The sequence below is a fragment of the Geotrypetes seraphini genome, chromosome 4, assembly GCF_902459505.1.
Source record: "Geotrypetes seraphini chromosome 4, aGeoSer1.1, whole genome shotgun sequence".
Lineage (NCBI taxonomy): Eukaryota > Metazoa > Chordata > Amphibia > Gymnophiona > Dermophiidae > Geotrypetes > Geotrypetes seraphini.
The window spans coordinates 192026-214078 of NC_047087.1; the positions used below are offsets into that span (position 1 = coordinate 192026).

The following is a 22053-nucleotide window of genomic DNA, read 5'->3' on the forward strand; positions in this document are numbered from 1 at the left end:
AGCCAGGAAAAACACTGTTAGTGCATAGGGATGTCCTGACTCTCTGTGTCCGAATGCCAAGGTGACTCAGGCCTTCACAGCCCAGCCAGACTCCTTTCACTTACCTGTGGACTCACTTTTGGAGACACAGGATAAGGGAAAGAAGTCAGACTCAGAATTCAGCTTGAGGTATGTTGCACCTTTGATTTTGGACACTTCCGAAAGCCCCAAGGTTAATACTACCATAGAGGGTCAGGATAAATTAAAATTGATTGATACAGGGGCTAGAATCAGTTTCACAGATAGAGCGCCTCCTACTGGAGATCAGAAAAATATGGAAATTTGTGAGATTCAGGGTCTAAATGACAAAGCTTCAAAGTGTGTGTCTATTCCACAAAAGGAACAAATGAAAGACATTGTAAAAACTACTGCCAGCACGAGTGAGAATACAGGCAAAGAAATTGTTGCGGTGGCTGGTCTTGTATTAGGTACAGGAATTCCTAATGCTTCTAAACCTTTGGTTCACAAGGTTATTCCTGTGCAGTTAGCCACACTGTGTAGCATGCCAGTGCAGAAGCATGATCGTAGTGTAACTCACTCAGAGGCTACAGATCTTTCAGTTTGGGCACAAGATTGTGGGAAAAGGTACACAGAAATTTTGTTTGAGGGCAAAGATCCTGCACCACAAACACAGCAACCAGTACTTCCTCCAGCAACAGAACTGGTGCCTAAGAAGGAGGAGAGAGGTCTGAGTGGACCTATCTCTTTAGCATGTGGCTCTCCAACTGGGTCATTTGCTAATTCAGAGGGCTCTGTTAGGCTCACTATACACTCTCAGGCCCTAACTAAGACTTCAAAGCCCGTAGTACCAGTGGCAGCCTCTCACTCTGAAATGACTGTGACATTTAACCCTAAATGTGCATTTTTCTCTGTCCTAGACATGACTAATGATTTTCGGAATTTGCCCCTTGCCTCTGAATGCCAGGACACAACAGTGCAGACAAAAGAAGACAAATCTAGCCTGCACCTGACTTCTGCACCGCAGTGCCCACTCCTCCGAGTGCAGTGGGACCCAGGTGGCAGACATGTGGTCCAGGTCGGCCTGAATGGAACATGGACAAAGTTTGCTCTAAGTGACCTTGAGGTTGCTGCTAATTTAAAATTTTTTTTTCTTTTTCCTAGCAGCAGTTCGGATATAGCCATCCCAGACCAATTTTGGCACAAAGATATTTCTAGTGTTTTCCAAGGTTCCTCTTTATCACTGCAGAGATAAAGATGTTCCAAAGAAGATATTAGCTTTATGCCTTTTCTGAATATGAGATGGTGCACTCAGGTGTTCATCTTTGCTGTGTTTTTCTATAACAATGTGTTTATTTGCAGAATTAAATTCAGCCCTGAACACTTGACAGATGGAAGAATAATGCCGACGCCTCAAAATTTGTGTTTTATGTTGTCTGTGCTATGTGGTCTGTCTTTTGTCTATTTGTTTTAGTTTAGGGGGTACCCCAGGATACATAACATTGGCCATTTCTAGAGCTCTTTTCCCCAATTTTTTTTAACTAGCCCAATTGCGCAATGTTCTTTTTCCCTATAATTTGCATAAATGTAGCTTAGTTAGGGGTTATCTTTTTAAGAAAATGTTTTATTCTATATCTATACCATGTTTATTCTATGCTCCTCATTAGATTCAGTACACATTTCTGACATAATTTTTTTTATATATACATTCAGTACAGAATTATGGTTTCTCTGACATAATTTTTTTTATATATACATTCAGTACAGAATTATGGTTTCTCTGAATTGCCATAAGTTATATGCAGCACACAAAAACATATCTTTTTGGAATGTCTGATTAAGAACCTTAAGTACCTGATTATTGTCTGTCTTTTGCCATAACTACATGTTGCCACATTCAGTACAGGCAACTAGTCTCTCTCTCTCTCTCTCTATGCATTCAGTACAGGCAACCTGGTTTCTCTCTCTCTACATTCAGTACAGGCAACATGTTTTCTCTTCCATTTTCTATCTCTTATTTGGATCACACTGGAGTACAGCTGCTGAATGATATCGGGACTCTTTTCAAATCCCTCCCGGTATGCACAGACATCATTTCATCTCAAGGGCGAACACCACCAGTTTCCAGTGACTTGACTGATCCTGTGCAAACATCAGATCCTGTGCAAACATCCTTTCATTTCAAGTGTGAACCTCACCAGTTTAAAGAGAATGCCGGTTCCTACTGGACTAATTCATCTTCCTGCACCCTGACTGCAAAGACTTTTCCACACATGCTGTACACAATGTTTCCTGTTCATCGGATATAGCCACCTTCCTAAGAACGCTTTGCTGTACAATTTAACCTATTTAACCTATTCTATGGACATTCCAGACTCTATTTCTTATGCTGTACATCCACTACCTCTTGGAATGGGGAATGAGACATTCCACAAGCTGCTGAACTTTACTGAACTCCATACTTACATTAAACAACTTAAGAAAACTTCCAAAGAAGTGATTCATACTATCACTTTTTAAAATGGACAGATTGCACAAAATTTAATAAGAGACGCTCATGTCTCAGTTTGGGAACTTTTCTTTGGGTATTCGCCCACTGCAAACCACGTATTTAATGTTTTAATTCACCCTATCATTATCTTAATTATTGTACAAATTTTGTTATGTATTATTATGATTTTTCTTTGCTGTAAAGTGAAACACATGTACTTTTCTTTATCTCACAAGGTTCCTTCTAACTTTTAAGGCAGTTATACATGTATTTCCAGTATCTTTTCTGACACTTGCTAATTTGGTTCTAATTTGGTTTTAATTTGGCATGGCCTATTGCATTACCATTACCAGGGTCAGATATAATATTATCCCATATCCCATACTTAGATACTCTCTCTTATGACATCTTGGTACCTTTATACCTGAACCTCCTGAAAAAGCTTCCTGCATCCCTTATGTAACGTTCACTCGCTCAACGACGGGTAAGATATGGGCATACTGGGATCCCCGCCCAGATTATGGCCTATACGACCTAAGACAGAGGTTTGAACTCGTAATGGGAACTGTTTACAACCTATCTTCATAGCTTGGAGATTCTGCAAGACAGGGGACGTACTGTTGGAGGTAAGCGAGGGTACCACAAGCTTGCCCTCATTTCAAAGAATAAAAATAAAAATAAAAAAATTATGGGAGATGTCAGCCTAGAGGCCTCTGGGAGATTATATCAATCTGACCCTGGCATGGGAAGGCAGATAGACCCTTAGTGCAGGGAAACTGTTTTAAGTAGCCCTGATTGATATATTTTAAGTTTCAAGTAGCCCTGATTGAATCATGGCTAGCTAAAAGGTGTTAATGTCTGATTAAGAGGGTGCTTAGGACAAGGGTCCACAGATCAAGCCAGAGACTTAATCCCATCAGGTTTCTCACCCTCCTTTGTTAATTAAATTAACCATTGTTTCAAACAGTTTACAAATTCTAAACAGAAAGATACTGGGGCATACAGGTTTCTATATTGAGCCAAGGTATAAAAGCCTGCTCTCTGCAACACACAGCTCTCTCTCTTTTTCTATGGAACTATCAGGAGCACTCTGGTTCTGTCTTGGCTCTCCCTCTCTCTGTCTATCCTGCCCTTTATCTATGAAACACGAAGCTTCCTAGAACTGCAACCTTCTATGTCCCTCTCTACCTCTGACCTCTGTAAGGCAGTGAGATTGCTTGCTCTCTGCTTAAGTGTAATGCTCTCTGCTTAATTGTAATGCTTATAAATATTACTTTTCTGTAAGACTATTTCTATAATATATTCTTTATATAATCACCCCTGGCTGTGCTTCTTATTTGATTCTATCCCTAATGAAACTTCTGTGAAGGAACTGAACCTGGGACCTGGCGTTTGTCAGTACGCCTTTCACTTAACCCCTACCACTTAATATTGTGGGGGCCACTTTCAAACTGACAGATATCATTTACCTTGACTTCCAAAAGGCCTTCGACAAGGTACCACACGAAAGACTGCTTAAGAAACTATGGAACCACGGGGTACAAGGGGAGGTCCACCGATGGATCAAAAACTGGCTGGCAGTCAGAAAACAGAGGGTTGGAGTGAAGGGTCATTATTCAGATTGGAAATGGGTCACGAGTAGGGTGCCGCAGGGGTCGGTGTTGGGACCGCTCCTTTTCAATATATTATAAATGACCTGGAGGCGGGAACAAAATGCGAGGTCATTAAATTTGCAGACGACACCAAACTATACAGCAGGGTTGAAACAACGGAAGACTGTGAAAATCTCCAAAAGGATCTGACGACACTGGAAGAGTGGGCCAATAAGTGGCAAATGAGTTTTAACATAGGGAAGTGTAAGGTCATGCATGTAGGAAAAAAGAACCCGATGTTCAGCTACAAAATGGGGGGATCACTGCTGGGGGTAAGTAACCTTGAAAGAGACCTGGGAGTAATGGTGGATACAACACTGAAGGCATCGGCACAATGCGCCACAGCCTCAAGGAAAGCAAACAAAATGCTTGGAATCATTAAGAAGGGCATCACGGCCAGGACAAAGGAAGTCATCCTGCCACTTTATCGCGCAATGGTGCGCCCACATCTGGAGTACTGTGTCCAGTATTGGTCACCACACCTCAAGAAAGACATGGCAGTACTCGAGGGAGTCCAGAGAAGAGCAACTAAACTGATAAAGGGTATGGAAAACCTCTCATATACTGACAGGCTAAAAAAGCTGGGGCTATTCTCCCTTGAGAAGCGGAGACTTAGAGGAGACATGATAGAAACCTTCAAGATCCTGAAGGGCACAGAAAAAGTGGACAGGGTTCAGATTTTTCAGATTATGGGGAAGCACAAGTACAAGGGAAATTGAAAGGGGACAGGTTTAGAACAAACGCTAGGAAGTACTTTTTCACCCAGAGGGTGATGGATATGTGGAACGCACTTCCAGAAGCTGTGATAGGCCAGAACAAGTTACATGGCTTCAAAGAAGGTTTGGATAGGTTCCTAGAGAACAAGGGAATTGAGGGGTACAGATAAGAATTAAGGATAGGGATAGGAGTAGAGATAGATTAGAAAAATAGTCTAGGACCACTGCTCAGGCAATGGGCCTGATGGGCCACCGCGGGAGCGGACCGCTGGGCGCAATGAACCTCTGGTCTGACTCAGCGGAGGCAACTTCTTATGTTCTTATGGATGTTATTTAAAAATACCGTCGTGGAAGCCCAGACCAGATGCATTCCATGTATCAGCAAAGGTGGAAAGAAGAGGAAATGAGAGCCGATGTGGTTTAAAGGTAAAATGAAAGAGGCTATAAGAGCCAAAAAAACATCCTTTAAAGAATGGAAAAAAGATCCGAATTAAGAAAATAAGAAGAAACACATACACTGGCAAGTTAGATGCAAAGCATTGATAAAGACAGCTAAGAAAGAATATGAAGAGAAACTTGCAGATGAGGCAAAAACTCTTAGCAATTTTTTTAGGTACATCAGAAGCAGAAAACCTGTGAGGGAATCTGTGGGACCGTTGGATAATCAAGGAGTGAAAGGGGCACTCAGGGAGGATAAGGCCATAGCGGAAAGACTGAATGAATTCTTTGCTTTGGTCTTTATGGAAGAAGATGTAAGAGATTTACCTGAACCAGAAATAGTTTTCAAGGATGATGATGCAGAGGAACTGAAAGAAATCTCGGTAAATCTGGAAGATGTACTAAGCCAAATCGACAAATTAAAAAGTGATAAATCGCCATGACCGGATGGTATACATACCAGGGTATTAAAAGAACTAAAAAATGAAATTGCTGACCTGCTGTTAGTGACCTGTAACCTGTTGCTAAAATCGTCTATAGTACCTGAAGATTGGAGGGTAGCCAATGTTATGATGATTTTTAAAAAGGGCTCCAGGGGAAATCCGGGAAATTACAGACCAGTAAGCCTCACTTCAGTGCCAGGCAAAATGGTAGAAACGATTATAAAAAATAAAATTGTGGAACACATAGACAAACATGATTTAATGAGACGGAGTCAACATGGGTTCAGCCAAAGGAGATCTTGCCTCACAAATTTGCTTGACTTCTTTGAAGGTGTGAATAAACATGTGGATAAAGGTGAGCCGGTTGATATAGAATATCTAGATTCTCAGAAAGCTTTTGATAAAGTTCCTCCTGAGAGGCTCCTGAGAAAATTAAAGTGTCATGGGATAGGTGGCAACGGTCAGTTGTGGATTAGGAATTGGCTATCAGATAGAAAACAGAGGGTAGGGTTAAATGATAATTTTTTTCAATGAAGGAGAGTAAACAGTGGAGTAACACAGGGGTCTGTACTGGAACTGATGCTATTTAACTTATTTATAAATGATCTGGAAATTGGAACGACGAGTGAGGTGATTAAATTTGCAGATGACACTAAACTGTTCAAAGTTGTTAAAACGCAAGCATATTGTGAAAAATTACAGGCGGACCTTAGGAAATTAGAAGACTGGGCGTCCAAATGGCAGATAAAATTTAATGTGGACAAATGCAAAGTGATGCACATTGGGAAGAATAACCTGAATCACAGTTACTGGATGTTAGGGTCCATCTTGGGGATTAGCGCCCATGAAAAGGATCTGGGTGTCATCGTAGACAATACAATGAAATCTTCCGCCCAATGTGTGGCGGCGGCCAAAAAAGTAAATAGGATGCTAGGAATTATTAAAAAAGGGATGGTTAACAAGACTAAGACTATTATGTCCTTGTATCGCTCCATGGTGCAACCTCATTTGGAGTATTGCGTTCAATTCTGGTCTTCTTATCTCAAGAAAGATATAGTGGCGATAGAAAAGGTTCAAAGATGAGCAACCAAGATGGTAAAGTGGATGGAACTCCTCTCGTATGAGGAAAGACTAAAATGGTTAGGGCTCTTCAGTTTGGAAAAGAGATGGCTGAGAGGAGATATGAATGAAGTCTACAAAATCCTGAGTGGAGTAGAATGGGTACAAGTGGATTGATTTTTCACTCCGTCAAAAATTACAAAGACTAGGAGGACACTCAGTTAAGTTACAGGGAAATACATTTAAAACCATTTGGATGAAATTTTTTTCACTCAAAGAATAGTTAAGCTCTGGAACGCGTTGCCAGAGGATGTGGTAAGATCGGATAATGTAGCTGGTTTTAAGAAAGCTTTGGACAAATTCCTGGAGGAAAAGTCCATAGTCTGTTATTGAGCAAGACACAGGGGAAGCCACTGCTGGCCCTGTATCGGTAGCATGGAATATTGCTACACCTTGGGTTTTGGCCAGGTACTGATGACCTGGATTGGCCACTGTGGGAATGAGCTACTGGGCTTGATGGACCATTGGTCTGATCCAGTGAGGCTATTCTTATTTTCTTATGGCTATAAATATAAAAAAGGGAGACAAAAATTTTTTCAGGTATATTAGTGAAAGGAGAAAGACAAAAAATGGAATTACGAGACTGAAAGAAGTTATGAACCGCTATGTGGAGAGGGATGAGGACAAAGCAAGCGAGCTAAACAAATACTACTGTTCAGTATTCACAGAAGAAAAACATGGAGAAGGCCTGCGATTGGTTAGCAAAGTTACACCCGAGAATGGCGTGGATACCACACCGTTCACAGAAGAAAGTATTCATGAACAATTTGAAAAAATGAAGGTGGACAAAGTTATGGGACCAGTCAGGAACCATCCCAGGATACTGAGGGAGCTCCAAGAGGTTCTGGCGGGTCCTCTTAAAGAATTGTTCAATAAATCTTTAGAGAGGGGAGAGGTTCCACAGGACTGGAGAAGAGCGGATGTGGTCCCTCTTCACAAAAGTGGTTGCAGAGATGAAGCGGGAAACTACAGGCTGGTAAGCCTCACTTCAGTTATTGGAAAAATAATGGAAAGGATAGTGAAATTCTTAGAATCTAATGGATTATAAGATCCGAGGGAACATGGGTTTACTAAAGGTAAATTGTGCCAAATGAATCTGATTGAATTCTCTGACTGGGTGACCAGAGAATTGGATCAAGCATAAGAACATAAGAATTGCTGCTGCTGGGTCAGACCAGTGGTCCATCGTGCCCAGCAGTCCACTCACGTGGCGGCCCTTAGGTCAAAGACCAGTGCCCTATTTGAGTCTAGCCTTACATGCATATGTTCTGTTCCAGTAGGAACTTATCCAACCTTGTCTTGAATCCCTGAAGGGTGCTTTCCCCTATAACAGCCTCCGGAAGAGCGTTCCAGATTTCTACCACTCTCTGGGTGAAGAAGAACTTCCTTACGTTTGTACGGAATCTTTTCCCTTCTAACTTTAGCGAGTGCCCTATCATTCTCTTCAGCTTGGAGAGGGTGAACAGTCTCTCTTTCTCTACTAAGTCAATTCCCTTCAATGTCTTGAATTCTTCGATCATGTCCCTTCTCAGTCTTCTCTTCTCAAGAGAGAAGAGGCCCAGTTTCTCTAGCCTCTCGTTGTACGGCAACTCCCCCAGTCCCTTAACCATTTTTGTTGTTCTTCTCTGGACTCTTTCGAGTAGTACTATGTCCTTTTTCATGTACGGTGACCAATGTTGGATGCCGTATTCCAGGTGGGGAAAATATAAAGAGGGGACGAGTTACAACCAATGTAACAAGAGTGATAAAGTGCATATGTTGTAATAAAGAAAAATCACTCTATAGACCTGTTCAAAGAGCTATATGAATGATATAACTGAGTTCACAAAAACTTGCTCAGAATCATGGAGGGGAAAACTGGGGCGAACCCCAGAAAAAAACCACCTCACAGCCCAATCATCGCATGGAGAGTAAACAAAACGTTATATCATCTCATACACATTTTATGTTATGAAAAACCACTAACGTTGAACAAATTGTTTACTGGGCATACGTCAAAACAAACTTTAAAAAAGAGACTTAGCAAACTTAACTTGCAGCTTAGTTTGCTAAGCCTCTTTTTTAAAGTTTGTTTTGACGTATGCCCAGTAAACAATTTGTTCAACATTAGTGGTTTTTCACAACATAAAATGTGTATGAGATGATATAATGTTTTGTTTACTCTCCATGCGATGATTGGGCTGTGAGGTGGTTTTTTCTGGGGTTCGCCCCAGTTTTCCCCTCCATGATTCTGAGCAAGTTTTTGTGAACTCAGTTATATCATTCATATAGCTCTTTGAACAGGTCTATAGAGTGATTTTTCTTTATTACAATGTATTCCAGGTGGGGGCATACCATGGCCCGGTATAACGGGATGATATCCTTTTCAGATATGTTTGTGATCCCCTTCTTAATCATTCCTAGCATTCTGTTTCCCCTTTTTGCCACTGCCACACATTGCGTGAACGGTTTCATTAACTTGTCTACAAGTACTCCCAAGTCTCTTTCCTGGGGGCTCTCTCCGAGTATAGCTCCGGACATCCTATATTCGTGCATATGATTTTTGTTACCGACATGCACTTATTCACATTGAACCTCATTTGCCTTTTTACGGCCCATTCCTTGAGCGTATTTATGTCTCTTTGTAGGTCTTCGCAATCCTTCTGTGTCCTCACTACTCTGAATAACTTTGTATCATCCGCACTAAATCAACTTTCAGTTTCTTAAGTTTATCCTCCCGTAGCGTCCTTTGCACAGATTCATACTTCTCTCCATGAACAGTATGAAATGGCGCCTTAAATTGTACTCCTTTGGGGCGGCTAAGGACTGTTTACAAATAAGACATAACAAACGATTACCATTCTCACAACAAAAGTACTGTAATTCCCATTTCTTGTTGAAAATTCTATGTTCATCTTCAATTGATCGTTTGTTGCTGCAGCTCGGCTTAGAAAAAGACATATCTGTAAGAACACAAACACACGTATAAATATCAATACTTTAACACTGGTATGGTCACACAGAACACATAAGAACATAAGCATTGCCTCTGCCGGGTCAGACCAGGGGTCCATCGTGCCCGGCAGTCCGCTCCCACAGCGGCCCCCCAGGTCCATGACCTGTAAGTGTTCCCTACCTAACCTAAAACGTCCATACCCTGTTCGCTTAATGTCCTGTAAGGTAAACCTCTATCTGTACCCTGTTATCCCCTTCACTAAGTCATCCAGTCCCTTTTTGAACCCCAGAATTATACTCTGTCTTAGCACCTCTCCCGGGAAGCGCGTTCCAAGTGTCTACCACCCGTTGAGTGAAGAAGAACTTCCTTGCATTCGTTATGAATCTGTCTCATCTCAGTTTTTCTGAATGACCTCTTGTTTTTGTTGTCCTCGCTAGTCTAAAGAATCTGTCCCTCTCCACCTTCTCTATGCCTTTCATGATTTTATAAGTCTCTATCATGTCCCCTCTCAGTCTCCGCTTTTCCAGGGTAAAGAGCCCCAGCTTGTCCAACTGTTCGGCATATGAAAGGTTCTCCATGCCCTTTATCATCCTCGTTGCTCTCCTCTGGACCCTCTCGAGTATTGCCATGTCCTTCTTGAGGTATGGCGACCAGTATTGGACGCAGTATTCTAGATGTGGGCGCACCATTGCTCGATACAGTGGCAGGATAACTTCCTTCGTTCTGGTAGTGATACCTTTTTTGATAATGCCCAACATTCTGTTCGCCTTCTTTGAGGCCGCTGCACATTTCGCCGCCGGCTTCATTGTGTTATCCACCAATACCCCCAGATCTTTTTCTTGGTTGCCTTCCCCCAGTATCTTCCCTCCCATCGTATAGCTGTACATGGAGTTCCCCTTCCCTATGTGCAAGACCTTACATTTCTCCACATTGAAGCTCATCTGCCATCTTTTTGCCCACTCACTCAGTTTGTTCAGGTCACTCTGCAGTTCTTTGCATTCCTCAACTGTTCTGACCCTGCTGGAGAGTTTTGTGTCATCCGCAAACTTTATAACTTCACACTTCGTCCCCGTTTCCAGATCATTAATAAATATATTGAACAGCAGCGGTCCCAGCACTGACCCTTGCGGAACACCACTCGTGACCTCTATCCAGTCAGAGTAGTGCCCCTTTACTCCTACCCTCTGCTTCCTGTCCGCCAGCCAATTTTTGATCCATCTGTGCACGTCCCCTTCCACCCCATGACTCCACAGTTTCTTCAGTAGGCGTTCATGGGGTACCTTGTCGAAGGCTTTTTGGAAATCTAGATATACGATGTCTACGGGGTCACCTTGGTCCAATTGTTTACTTATCCCCTCAAAGAAATGCAGTAGATTCATCTGGCATGATCGTCCTTTACAGAAACCATGCTGGCTTGTTCTCATCAGATTATTTTTTTCTATATGCTCATTGATACCTTCCCTGATCAGCGATTCGGCCATCTTCCCCGGAACTGTAGTTCCCCGGGTCGCCTCTCGATCCTTTTTTGAAGATCGGTGTGTCATTCGCTATCTTCCAGTCCTCCGGGATTACCCCTGTTCTCAAGGATAGGTTGCAAATATGCCGCAGTAACTCTGCTGTTTCATCTCTGAGCTCTTTCAGTATTCTCGGGTGGATCCCGTCTGGGCTCGGAGCTTTGTCAGTTTTTAATCTATCTATCTGCCTGAGAACGTCTTCGAGGCTTACCTCCATGCATGATAATTTTTCCTCTTGATCTTCCCTGAAGATTTTTTCCGGTTCTGGCACGCTGGATGTGTCTTCTATTGTAAAGACCGACGAGAAGAACTTGTTTAGTCTACCAGCCACCTCTTTTTCCTCTTTCACCACTCCCTTCCGGTCACCCTCATCCAGAGGTCCCACCTCCTCCCTCGCTGGCTGCTTCCCTTTCACATATCGGAAAAATGGTTTGAAATTTTTTGCTTCCTTGGCCAGTCTCTCCTCATACTCTTTCTTGGCTTTCCTGACTACTCGGTGACATTCTTTTTGATGCTTCCTGCGCTCTCTCCAATTTCCTTCGGTTTTGTCTTTTTTCCACTTCCGAAATGATTTTTTCTTGTCTCCTATCACTTTCTTTACTTCATTGGTTATCCATGCAGGGTCTTTCGTCTGATTCTTTTTGGATCATTTCCTAAATCTTGATATATATAGGTTTTGCGCCTCGTTTACCGTGTCCTTGAATAGGGACCAGGCTTGCTCCACAGTCCGAGTTTCCTTGGAGCTGTTTCTGAGCTTCCTTCTCACCATTTGTCTCATGGCATCATAGTTCCCTTTCTTGAAGTTAAACGTTGTTGCCTTGGTTCTCTTTCCCTTAGGTCAGGGGTGTCCAATGTCGGTCCTCGAGGGCCGCAATCCAGTCGGGTTTTCAGGATTTCCCCAATGAATATGCATTGAAAGCAGTGCATGCACATAGATCTCATGCATATTCATTGGGGAAATCCTGAAAACCTGACTGGATTGCGGCCCTCGAGGACCGACATTGGACACCCCTGCCTTAGGTAATCCTACTTCCACTTTGAACTGAATCATTTTGTGGTCACTGGTTCCTAGTGGTCCCACGACCTCCACACCCTTTGCGGGTCCTTTCAGCCCATTGAGGATCAGATCCAGAATCACTGACCCTCTCGTTGGTGCCTTGACAAGTTGTTCCATGAAGCAGTCCTGAACAGCTTCCAGGAACTCCGTTTCCCTCGCATATTTTGAATTTCCAAGACACCAGTCTATCCCTAGATCACAAACAAAAACGAAGGTACTCAATTTCCGGGGCACTGACTTCGCAAGCATGGGTGATTTCGTCCATCAGACGCTACAGGCTCAAGAAACAACGGATGATGTGGAAGCTATGTGGTCAACACTGAAAAGGACACTACACGAAGCAACTATCCGCTACATAAAATCGGTAAATAAACAACAAAGAAAGAAGAAACCCCGTTGGTTCACTGATGAGGTCTCACACCTAGTCAAGGACAAGAAAAGAGCATTTCTTTCATACAAACGCACCGGGGAGAAAGAAGCTAACATTGAATACAAGACAAGGTCTGCAGCGGTCAAAACAGCAGTCAGGGAGGCCAAACTTCGAGTGGAAGAAACTCTAGCAAAGAACATTAAGAAAGGGGACAAATCCTTCTTCAGGTATATTAGTGACAGGCAGAAGAACACAAACGGGATAGTACGCCTTAGAACAGCAGATGGGATTTATGTGGAAACAGATTCCGAAAAAGCCAAACTACTGAACGATTACTTCTGCTCAGTCTTTACCTGCGAGGCACCTGGACACGGGCCACAGCTGGAAGCAAAGCCAAGCAAGGAAGACCCATTTCAGAATTTTGGGTTCTCACCAGCTGATGTTTACAGAGAACTGTCAAGACTCAAGGTGAGCAAAGCCATGGGACCAGACAAATTGCACCCACGAGTGCTCAGGGAGCTGTGCGATGTCCTGGCGGAACCGTTAACCATGCTCTTCAATCTCTCCCTAAGTACGGGAGAGTCCCCCTGGACTGGAAAACAGCTAACGTCGTTCCTCTGCACAAAAAGGGTTGCAGAGCGGAGGCTGCAAATTACAGACCAGTGAGTCTCACATCAATAGTGTGTAAACTCATGGAAACACTACTTAAATGTAAATTAGACACGATTTTGGATGAGGGGAATCTAAGGGATCCTAGTCAACATGGATTCACTAGGGGTAGGTCATGCCAATCCAATCTTATCAGCTTCTTTGATTGGGTAACAGGAAAGCTAGACTCGGGAGAGTCTCTGGACATAGTGTACTTGGATTTCAGTAAGGCTTTCGACAGCGTCCCACACCGTAGATTATTAAACAAGATGAAATCGATGGGGTTAGGTGAGACACTAATTGCATGTTTCAAGTTTAAGTTTCAAGTTTATTAGAATTTTAATATACCGACTATCAAGCAAATATCTAGCCGGTTTACATAAAATTTAAAAAAAATTTTCTAAAAAAAAGGTACAAGTAATTATAAAATATTAAATAAATTAAAATATGTAGTGAACATTAATGACTTTAACATAACAAACTGGATAGTGAGGGCAAAAGGGGAAAGGGTGGGTAAAGTTACATTGTAGAGAGAAAAATGGAGATAGAAGGGTTGGGGTTATAACAAATAGGGTGGGGAAAAATGTATGTGATGTAGAGTAGTATGTAAAAGTATGATAATAAAGAGAAGTTTAAACGGAAGAAAATGCGTCAAGAAATAGAAATGTTTTTAAGCTCTTCTTGAATTTATCAATGATTGGCTGAGCGGAAGACATCAGAGGGTGGTGGTCAACGGCACCCTCTCTGAGACATCGGAGGTGACCAGCGGAGTGCCACAGGGCTCGGTCCTGGGTCCACTCCTTTTTAACATATTCATAAGGGACTTGACCCAAGGGCTTCAGGGTAAAGTAACTCTATTCGCTGATGACGCCAAACTATGTAATATAGTAAGTGAAAGCAATCTGCAGGATAGTATGACGCAGGTCTGCTTACATTGGAAAACTGGTCCTCGACATGGCAGCTGGGCTTCAACGCTAAGAAATGTAAGGTTATGCATCTCAGTAGCAGAAATCCATGCAAACCTTACACCTTAAATGGAGAAACACTAGCTAGGACTTCAGAAGAAAGAGACTTGGGAGTAATCATCAGTGCAGACATGAAGGCCGTCAAACAAGTAGAGAAGGCCTCATCCAAAGCAAGGCAACTTATGGGATGTATCAATAGAAGCTTCGTTAGCCGTAAATCTGAAGTCATAATGCCACTGTACAGAACCATGGTGAGACCTCATCTGGAGTACTGTGTGCAATTCTGGAGGCCACATTACCGTAAAGACGTGCTTAGAGTTGAGTCGGTTCAGCGGATGGCCACTAGGATGATCTCGGGGCTCAAGGGTCTCTCGTACGAAGAAAGACTAAACAAATTGCAGCTCTACACTCTAGAGGAGCGCAGGGAGAGGGGGGACATGATTGAGACATTTAAATACATCACGGGACGAGGTGGAAGAAGACATCTTCTTTCTCAAGGGACCCTCGGTCACAAGGGGGCATCCGTTCAAACTCAGAGGAGGGAAATTCGATAGTGACATAAGGAAGTATTTCTTCACAGAAAGGGTTGTAGATCACTGGAACAAGCTTCCAGAGCAGGTGATCAAGACCACCAGCGTTATTGACTTTAAGAATAAATGGGATGCCCTAGTAGGATCCTTACGAGGGTCGAGTTAAGGAACTAGGTCATTAGTACTCAGACTTAATGGGTCAGTAGAGTGGGTCAGTAGAGTGGGCAGACTTGATGGGCTATAGCCCTTTTCTGCCGTCATCTTTCTATGTTTCTATGATAGTTGAAATCTCCCATAACTATGGTGTTTGGGTTCTTGCATTCCCTTCTCAGCTCGGCTAACATTTCTGTATCCTCTGCTTCAGTTTGCCCAGGTGGACGTTAGAACAGTCCCATCTTTATCTCGGATCCGTTGCTTCCTGGTACTTTGACCCACAATGACTCCAGTTGGTCATTTGTCACTGCTGTGTCCACACTGGTTGAGTGAAAGGTGTCCCTTATGTATAGTACTATTCCTCCTCCTTTCTGGTAAGTCCTGTCTTTTCGGTAGAGTTTGTATCCTGGCAGTACTATGTCCCATTTGTTTTCCTCATTCCACCATGTTTCCGTGATCCCTATGATGTCTAGTCTCTCATTATTGGCCATGACTTCTAGTTCCCCCATTTTGTTCTTTAGGCTCCTTGCATTAGTGTACATGCAGTTCAAGTCCTGGCATTTTCCCTTCCTCGCTATTTTTCCTTGCATTCCATTCTTCATTCTGTCCCCTTCCTGACCTGCCAACTCCTGAGTCTTGTCTCTTTTGTCTTCCCTTTGTGGTAGGTTCCTATTGCCTTCCCCTTGTGGCGTGTTCCTATTGTCCTCCTCTTGTTCCTTCTCATCGTCCAGTCCCATTTTGACTTCCCCTTGTAGTATGTTCATCCTGTCCCCCTCTCGCTTCATCTGTCTCCCTTGTTTGTTCATAGTCTGTTGCTTGCCACTTGTGTCTTCCCAGCAATCTTCCTCCTCAGTACCTTCACTGGATACTGTTTCCCAAACCGTCGATACCAGGTAGACTGTTGGCTTTCCCCTTCTGCGTAGTTTAAAGCTTGCTCTATCTCTCTTCTTACGTTATTTGCTAGTTGTCTAGTTCCCGCCATGCTCAGGTTAGACCATCCTTCTTGAAGAGCTTGTTCTTGCCCCAGAACGTTGTCCAGTTCCTCACAAAGAGAAATCCCTCTTCCTCACACCATCTCCTCATCCATGCATTTATTGATTGTAGCTCCGTCTGCCTCTTCGCTTCTGCCCTCGGTACTGGCAGGATCTCTGAGAAGGCTATCCTCTGGGTCCTCATCTTCAGTTTCCTTCCTAAGATCTTGAACTGTTCAGTCAGTGCATTCTTGCTGTAGTCTCTCCTGGTGACATCGTTTGTCCCGACGTGGACTATCACTGCTGTCTCTTCCGTCCCTGCTCCCTCCAAGATTCTATCAATCTTATCAACGATGTTCTTCGTTCTTGCTCCTGGGAGACAGGTCACTAGCCGATCCTCTCTCCCTCCTGCTATGTGACTGTCAACTTGCCTCAGGATTGAGTCTCCCACCAGGATTGCAGATTTCCCTTCTTTCAGCCTCCGTTTCGGTCGCAGGTCTGTGTCCTTGGTGTTCTTCGTTTCTTCTCACTCTTGGCACTGATATAGTGTCTCCTCTTCTTCCAGAAAGGTTCCTCCGTGGGTATCCTCTACCTTGGTGTCAGATGTTTCTTGTCCTCTGCTCTGTGTGTCTTCCTCATTTCCATGCTCCTGTTCTTCCACTCTCCTGTAGGCATCTTCGATGAACTTCTCGAGCTCCCTGACTTGTACCTCGATGCACCTCTCTCTCATGGGGTCTTTGGCTGTCTGGAAGGGGTCTTCTGAGACGTAGAGTCCCTCCAGCTCCTGGATCCTGAGCTTCAGATGACTGACTTCGCTCTTCAAGCTCTCCAGTTCCTGACATCGTCCGCACACATACGACTGCCGCCCGGAGGGGAGATAGTCAAACATGTGGCAGTCCGTGCAGTACACTGGGAAGCTCATCCTCCGGGTTCCTTCAGCTTCCATATTTGTCCGCCCTCTAGGAGTCCTGGTGCTCTTTGCTAGTGTGTTCACTCTTGTGCCTGGCTCTTCCTTACCTTCTTCGTCTTCCGTTTCCCTTTACTTGTGCACGTGTGCTATTTGCCTCTTGCTTACTTCTGTGGCTGCCTTCTCCTTTAGCTCATGTATTCGTGTTCTCTCGAGTCTGCCTTTTCTTGTCCTGCCTACCTTGTCTTCTGCCCCTGTTTCTGTTTTTCAGTGCCTTCCTTGCCTGTCGTTTCCTTTGGTGTGTGGTCCTCCCTGGGCCTACTCCTTCCTTCTTTTCTGTGTTTGCTGCCCCTTTGCCTTTTGCTTGTGTTTGTGCGTGTATGTGTATACTTCCTTACCTTGCTGTCTTCCTTTCTTGGAGTCCTTGGATGTAGCGACCTGGCCTGCCTTTCTTAAGGCCCTTCACAAAGGCGCTCTCGCTAAGGCGAGCGCCTTTGCCGCTCGCCTTCGCTGCGCGCCGAACAGCTGCGCGCCGTTGGCTCCCTTCCTTTAAGGGAGAGTCTGGGCGATGACGCTGCGCTGATGCGGTGGGGTTGGGCGGAGCCTCCTCTCACCGCTACCCGCTCCTCGCCGCTGCTGTAAGCTGGTCTCCGGCTCCCCTGTCTCCTCTCTCCGGCTCCCCTGGCTTATCTGCTCTCTCTCCTCCTCTCTTCACCGCTGCTACCACACAGCTTGGATTGCCTCTGCGCCCCGGCTCCCTTCCTTTAAGGGGGAGTCCGGGTGATGACACTGCGCCGATGCGGTGGGAGTGGGCGGAGCCTCCTCTCGCCACTATCCACTCCTCGCCGCTGCTGTAAGCTGGAGCTCCCCTGTCTCCTCTCTCCGGCTCCCCTGGCTTATCTGCTCTCTCCTTCTCTCTTCGCCGCTGCTACCACGCGGCTTGGATTCAACAAATATGGTGCGTCCCAGCAATTAAAACAAACCATCCAATCAGAAAATGGAATTGCAACTTCTAGCGCTGCTAGTGGCTTCGATACAAAACAATGGCTTTGCAGCCGTATTATTAAAATGTAACTCAATTGGCGAATGATAGATGGCAGAATTTTCAAGGCAGGCCTCCCTAGAGCACAATATTGGATTGTTTGATGAAAAAAGGGACAATCCACAAAGCCACTGAAGGGGTGCTCTGTACAAACAGCGATCCAAAAATCAGAAGGAAAAGACCAGGCTTCCAGAAAAAAAGCAGGAACGTCCACAAAGAACACCAAGTGGAGCCAGTCCCTGGACTCAGGAGTTTTACGATACAAAATGTTTTATTTCAATTTGCCTCTGTGGGAGATTTCTTCAGTTTAGTCCTGTCTACTTTCATGGCTGTGGAAATACTACTGCCTATAGCTGTCCACACAGTATATGTGAGGTGAAGGAAACTGCTGAAGGCACAAAACATATAGAATCTTGTAATAATGGGCCTTGTAGGATCCCATAAAATTGCTTCTGATTTCAACTATACACAGCTGAAAGCAGTGCAACATACAGAATGTGAAAAACTATCAAAATATCAACAGCTCTCACTCACTTCCTCCAGCACCAGACACACGCACAAATTAATGTAAACCGTTGTGAGCTACCCTGGGAGAATGGTATAGAAAATTGAATAAATAAATAAATAAAATAAAACGAGCTGCACTGCCTTCAATCATTGCCTCCAACCATTGCTCCAATGGCTAGTAAGCAAACTCACGTTCTAGAACATTGCCCACCTCACTGCTCCAATGACCTTACGAAAGCACTTTCCTGTGTCTGTATGCAATTGTCCTCTCCACTCCACTATCACGACAGATGCAGGAAAGCACTTGCATGAGGTTAGAGTTCCTTCTCAATTCTCCTTTCTAAAAGTCTGTTGTGAAATTTACCCTAGATTCAGCTGCATTTGGGTTTTCTAACATACTGAGACTGTAGTACACTGAAGATATGCTTAGAAAAAAGCTCATACAGTACACAGAGGTTATTGTTAATGAAAATCAAGCAGAATGTAAGGCAAGAATGAACACACAAAACAGAATCCAAAGGATAGGACTAATTGTGCCGTACAGTGAGAGATTAGAGAAACTGGGCCTCTTCTCCCTTGAAAAGAGGAGACTGAGAGGGGACATGATCGAAACATTCAAAATAATGAAGGGAATAGACTTAGTGGATAAAGACAGGTTGTTCACCCTCTCCAAGCTAGAGAGAACAAGAAGGCACTCTTTAAAGTTAAAAGGGGACAGATTCTGTACAAACATAAGGAAGTTCTTCTTCACCCAAAGAGTGGTAGAAAACGGGAACGCTCTTCTGGAGGCTGTTATAGGGGAAAACACCCTCCAGGGATTCAAGACAAAGTCAGATAAGTTCCTGCTGAACCAGAACATACGCATGTAAGGCTAGTCTCAGTTAGGGCACTGATCTTTGACCTATGGGCCGCCACGGGAGCAGACTGCTAGGCACGATGACCTAGCAGTGGCAATTCTTATGTTCTTATGAAATTATTTTTCACTGAGAGGGTTGGTAGATGCCTGGAATGTTCTCCCAAGGGAAGTGGTGGAGATTAGTGCTGCCCGATTCACGATTCGAATCGATTCACCGATTCACTTTGGGTGAATTGATTTGAATCGATTCAAAAACAAACATAAGAACATAAGAAGTTGCCTCCGCTGGGGCAGACCAGAGGTCCATCCTGCCCAGCGGTCCGCTCCCGCGGCGGCCCATCAGGCCCACTGCCTGAACAGTGGTCTCTGACTAATTTTATAATTTACCTCTAATCCTGTCCCTATAACCTTACCTCTACAAACAAAAAAATCAGCCTCCTGATTTGCTTATTGACTCTCCCCCCCTCACCCCCTAAAGCAGGAGCAGCAGCGCTGCCTCTTGCTGGCCGGCCGCTGCCACTTCAGCTTTAGAGGGCGATGGGGGAGGGTCAGTCAGGAAATGCTGGTTTCCGGCTTCTCCCCTAGCCTCCCGCGCATCCATGGCCAGATTAAAGGGTGGGCCCAATGCGCTGCTACGATGACTGCAGGCTTCGATAGACAATACTGTTGTTGGTCCTTGCCTGCTTGCGACCCGCCCGCTGGCTCCATTTAATTCCACTTGCTGCCACAACTCCAAAAGGGCCAGGCGCATGCAGTGATTGCATGCCGCCGGCCCATAAGCCTTCTCTCCATCAGAATTGATGTTGGGGAAAGCTTATGGACTGGCGGGTGCAATCGCTGCACACGTTGGCCCATTTGGAGTTGCGGCAACAGCGGGGGGGGGGGGGTGTTAAATGGATTCAGCTAGCAGCAGTTGCGGGCAGCAGGTGAGTGGCCAGAGGCCGAATCAGTGGCAGGTCGGCTTGAGGGAAGGCAGGCAGGCTTTGGGGGGAGGAAGGGAGGCCATCAGACTGCTGCGCGATTAAAAAAAAAAAAGAGAAATCAAGTGTAGGCAGCCTGAGAGGAGAGCTGAGGGGAAGGAGGCAAGAAGTGAAAAAGTACTGAATGAAGGATTGGCAGGCGAGAATTCTACCACTGAACCACCACTCAACAATATAGGTGCTTACAGTTGAAGCAGGCTATTGAGACGGGGTTCCCTGAATGGAAAAATTTAAAAACTTATTTCAGCTTGCAAATCCTTTGCTACCAAACAGATTTAATAAGACATCAGGCTGCCCAGTGGTATAAACTGATTTCTGGATTTTTAAATAAAAAACCAAGAAATAGTCTTAGAGACATTTGGAGTATCGAGTTAAAACAGCATATTTCTGTTTCTCGTTGGCCACGAATTTGGACTCGGAGATTAAAATGTACAATGTCAGCATCTATGAGACAAACATGGTTGTTTTTATTACATAGGATTTTTTGGACCCCAGTTCGGTTGAACAAAGTGGTTAGTTCTAAATCTAATAGATGTTGGCATTGTCATATTGATATAGGGACTTTGGATCATCTTTTGTTTTTTTGTCCATTGATACTTGGCTTTTGGAAGTCGATTTGGGGGCAAATTAACAATATTCTTCAATCCTCTATTCCTTTGACATATGAAGCAATAATTTCTGGAACGATTCTTCATGTTAAACCCACTTTGGATAAAAATAATAGTCGCCTTTTCATGATTTTATCAGAAATAGGGGTTCAAATGATCACATCTAATTGGAAACATCATGATAGGATTAATTTTAGTTTTTGGTGGGCAACTAACTGTATGTGCAACATATAAATATGAAAAGATTATGGCAGAACGTCTAGGGTTTGTTAAATCCTTTAGGGGGATTTGGGGTCCATTAACTAATTTTGTCACATTATAATTAAAGTGATTCCTTTTTCTTTATGTTAGATTCCTATGCACATCCAGGGTGGGGTGGGGGGTGCAATATTTATTTAGAGGAATAAATTTCATAATATTTTATAATATTGATAGTATAATATACATCATTACTGTTATAGGTTAAGAAGGGATTAAAAATTCTTTATTGTAATAATTCTGATATTAATAATGTATTTTCATATAGTTTTTCTGATTTTTCAAATGTATACATTTTAAAGTTCAAAATATCAATAAAGAAAGTTAAAAAAAAAGGATTGGAATGAGAAAGGAGACAGGGAGAGAAATATAGGATTGGAAAGAGGATAAAGAGTATTTGGAGAGAGGGATGGAGTGAGCAGAAAAAAAGGTCTGGTGGGAGAAAGGGAAAGAAAGAGAACAGTGAAGAGGAGAAGTAGAGAAGCAAGAAGGGGAAAAGAAGTAAATAAGAAAATGGGTACATGTGGGCAAGGCATGGTGGGATAGCCTGGGCAGGGGGGTTCAGGCCTTACAAGGGGGGCAGACCTTCAGGGATGGTGGCACAGGCCTTCAGGGGGGCCCTGGTGTAAAATTACACGGAGGGAGGGAGGGGGAGGTTCAAAGAGACGTGCATATGCCGGACTTTGGGGGGAAGAAATAATGGGTCTAAAAACAGAGGAGTGAGAGAGAGATGGTGGACAATGGGATTTAGGGAGGGAAAGAACAGAAAGGGAGAGAAGTTGGACACAAGGGATGCTGTGGAGGGGGGGAAAGAGATACTGGATAAGAGGTTAGTTGGGAAAAGAAAGGGAGAGATGGTGGACCCTGGGGTGGTGGGGAAGGAGGGAGAGATGCTG

The 22053-nt window shown here is 43.9% G+C and overlaps 1 protein-coding gene across 4 annotated transcripts in view; it reads right to left on the reverse strand.

Moving 5' to 3' along the window:
* The window catches only part of TMEM231 (transmembrane protein 231), a 177810-nt gene that overhangs the window by 117010 nt on the left and 38747 nt on the right, over nucleotides 1-22053 (reverse strand). For 2 of the 4 annotated variants that reach the window (XM_033941480.1, XM_033941477.1), the window contains exon 3: nucleotides 9694-9798. The exons of the other annotated variants lie outside the window; for them this stretch is intronic. In XM_033941480.1, coding sequence (XP_033797371.1) covers nucleotides 9694-9798 — 105 coding nt within the window. The remainder of the gene's footprint in view (nucleotides 1-9693; nucleotides 9799-22053) is intronic. 4 annotated transcript variants of the gene reach the window in all.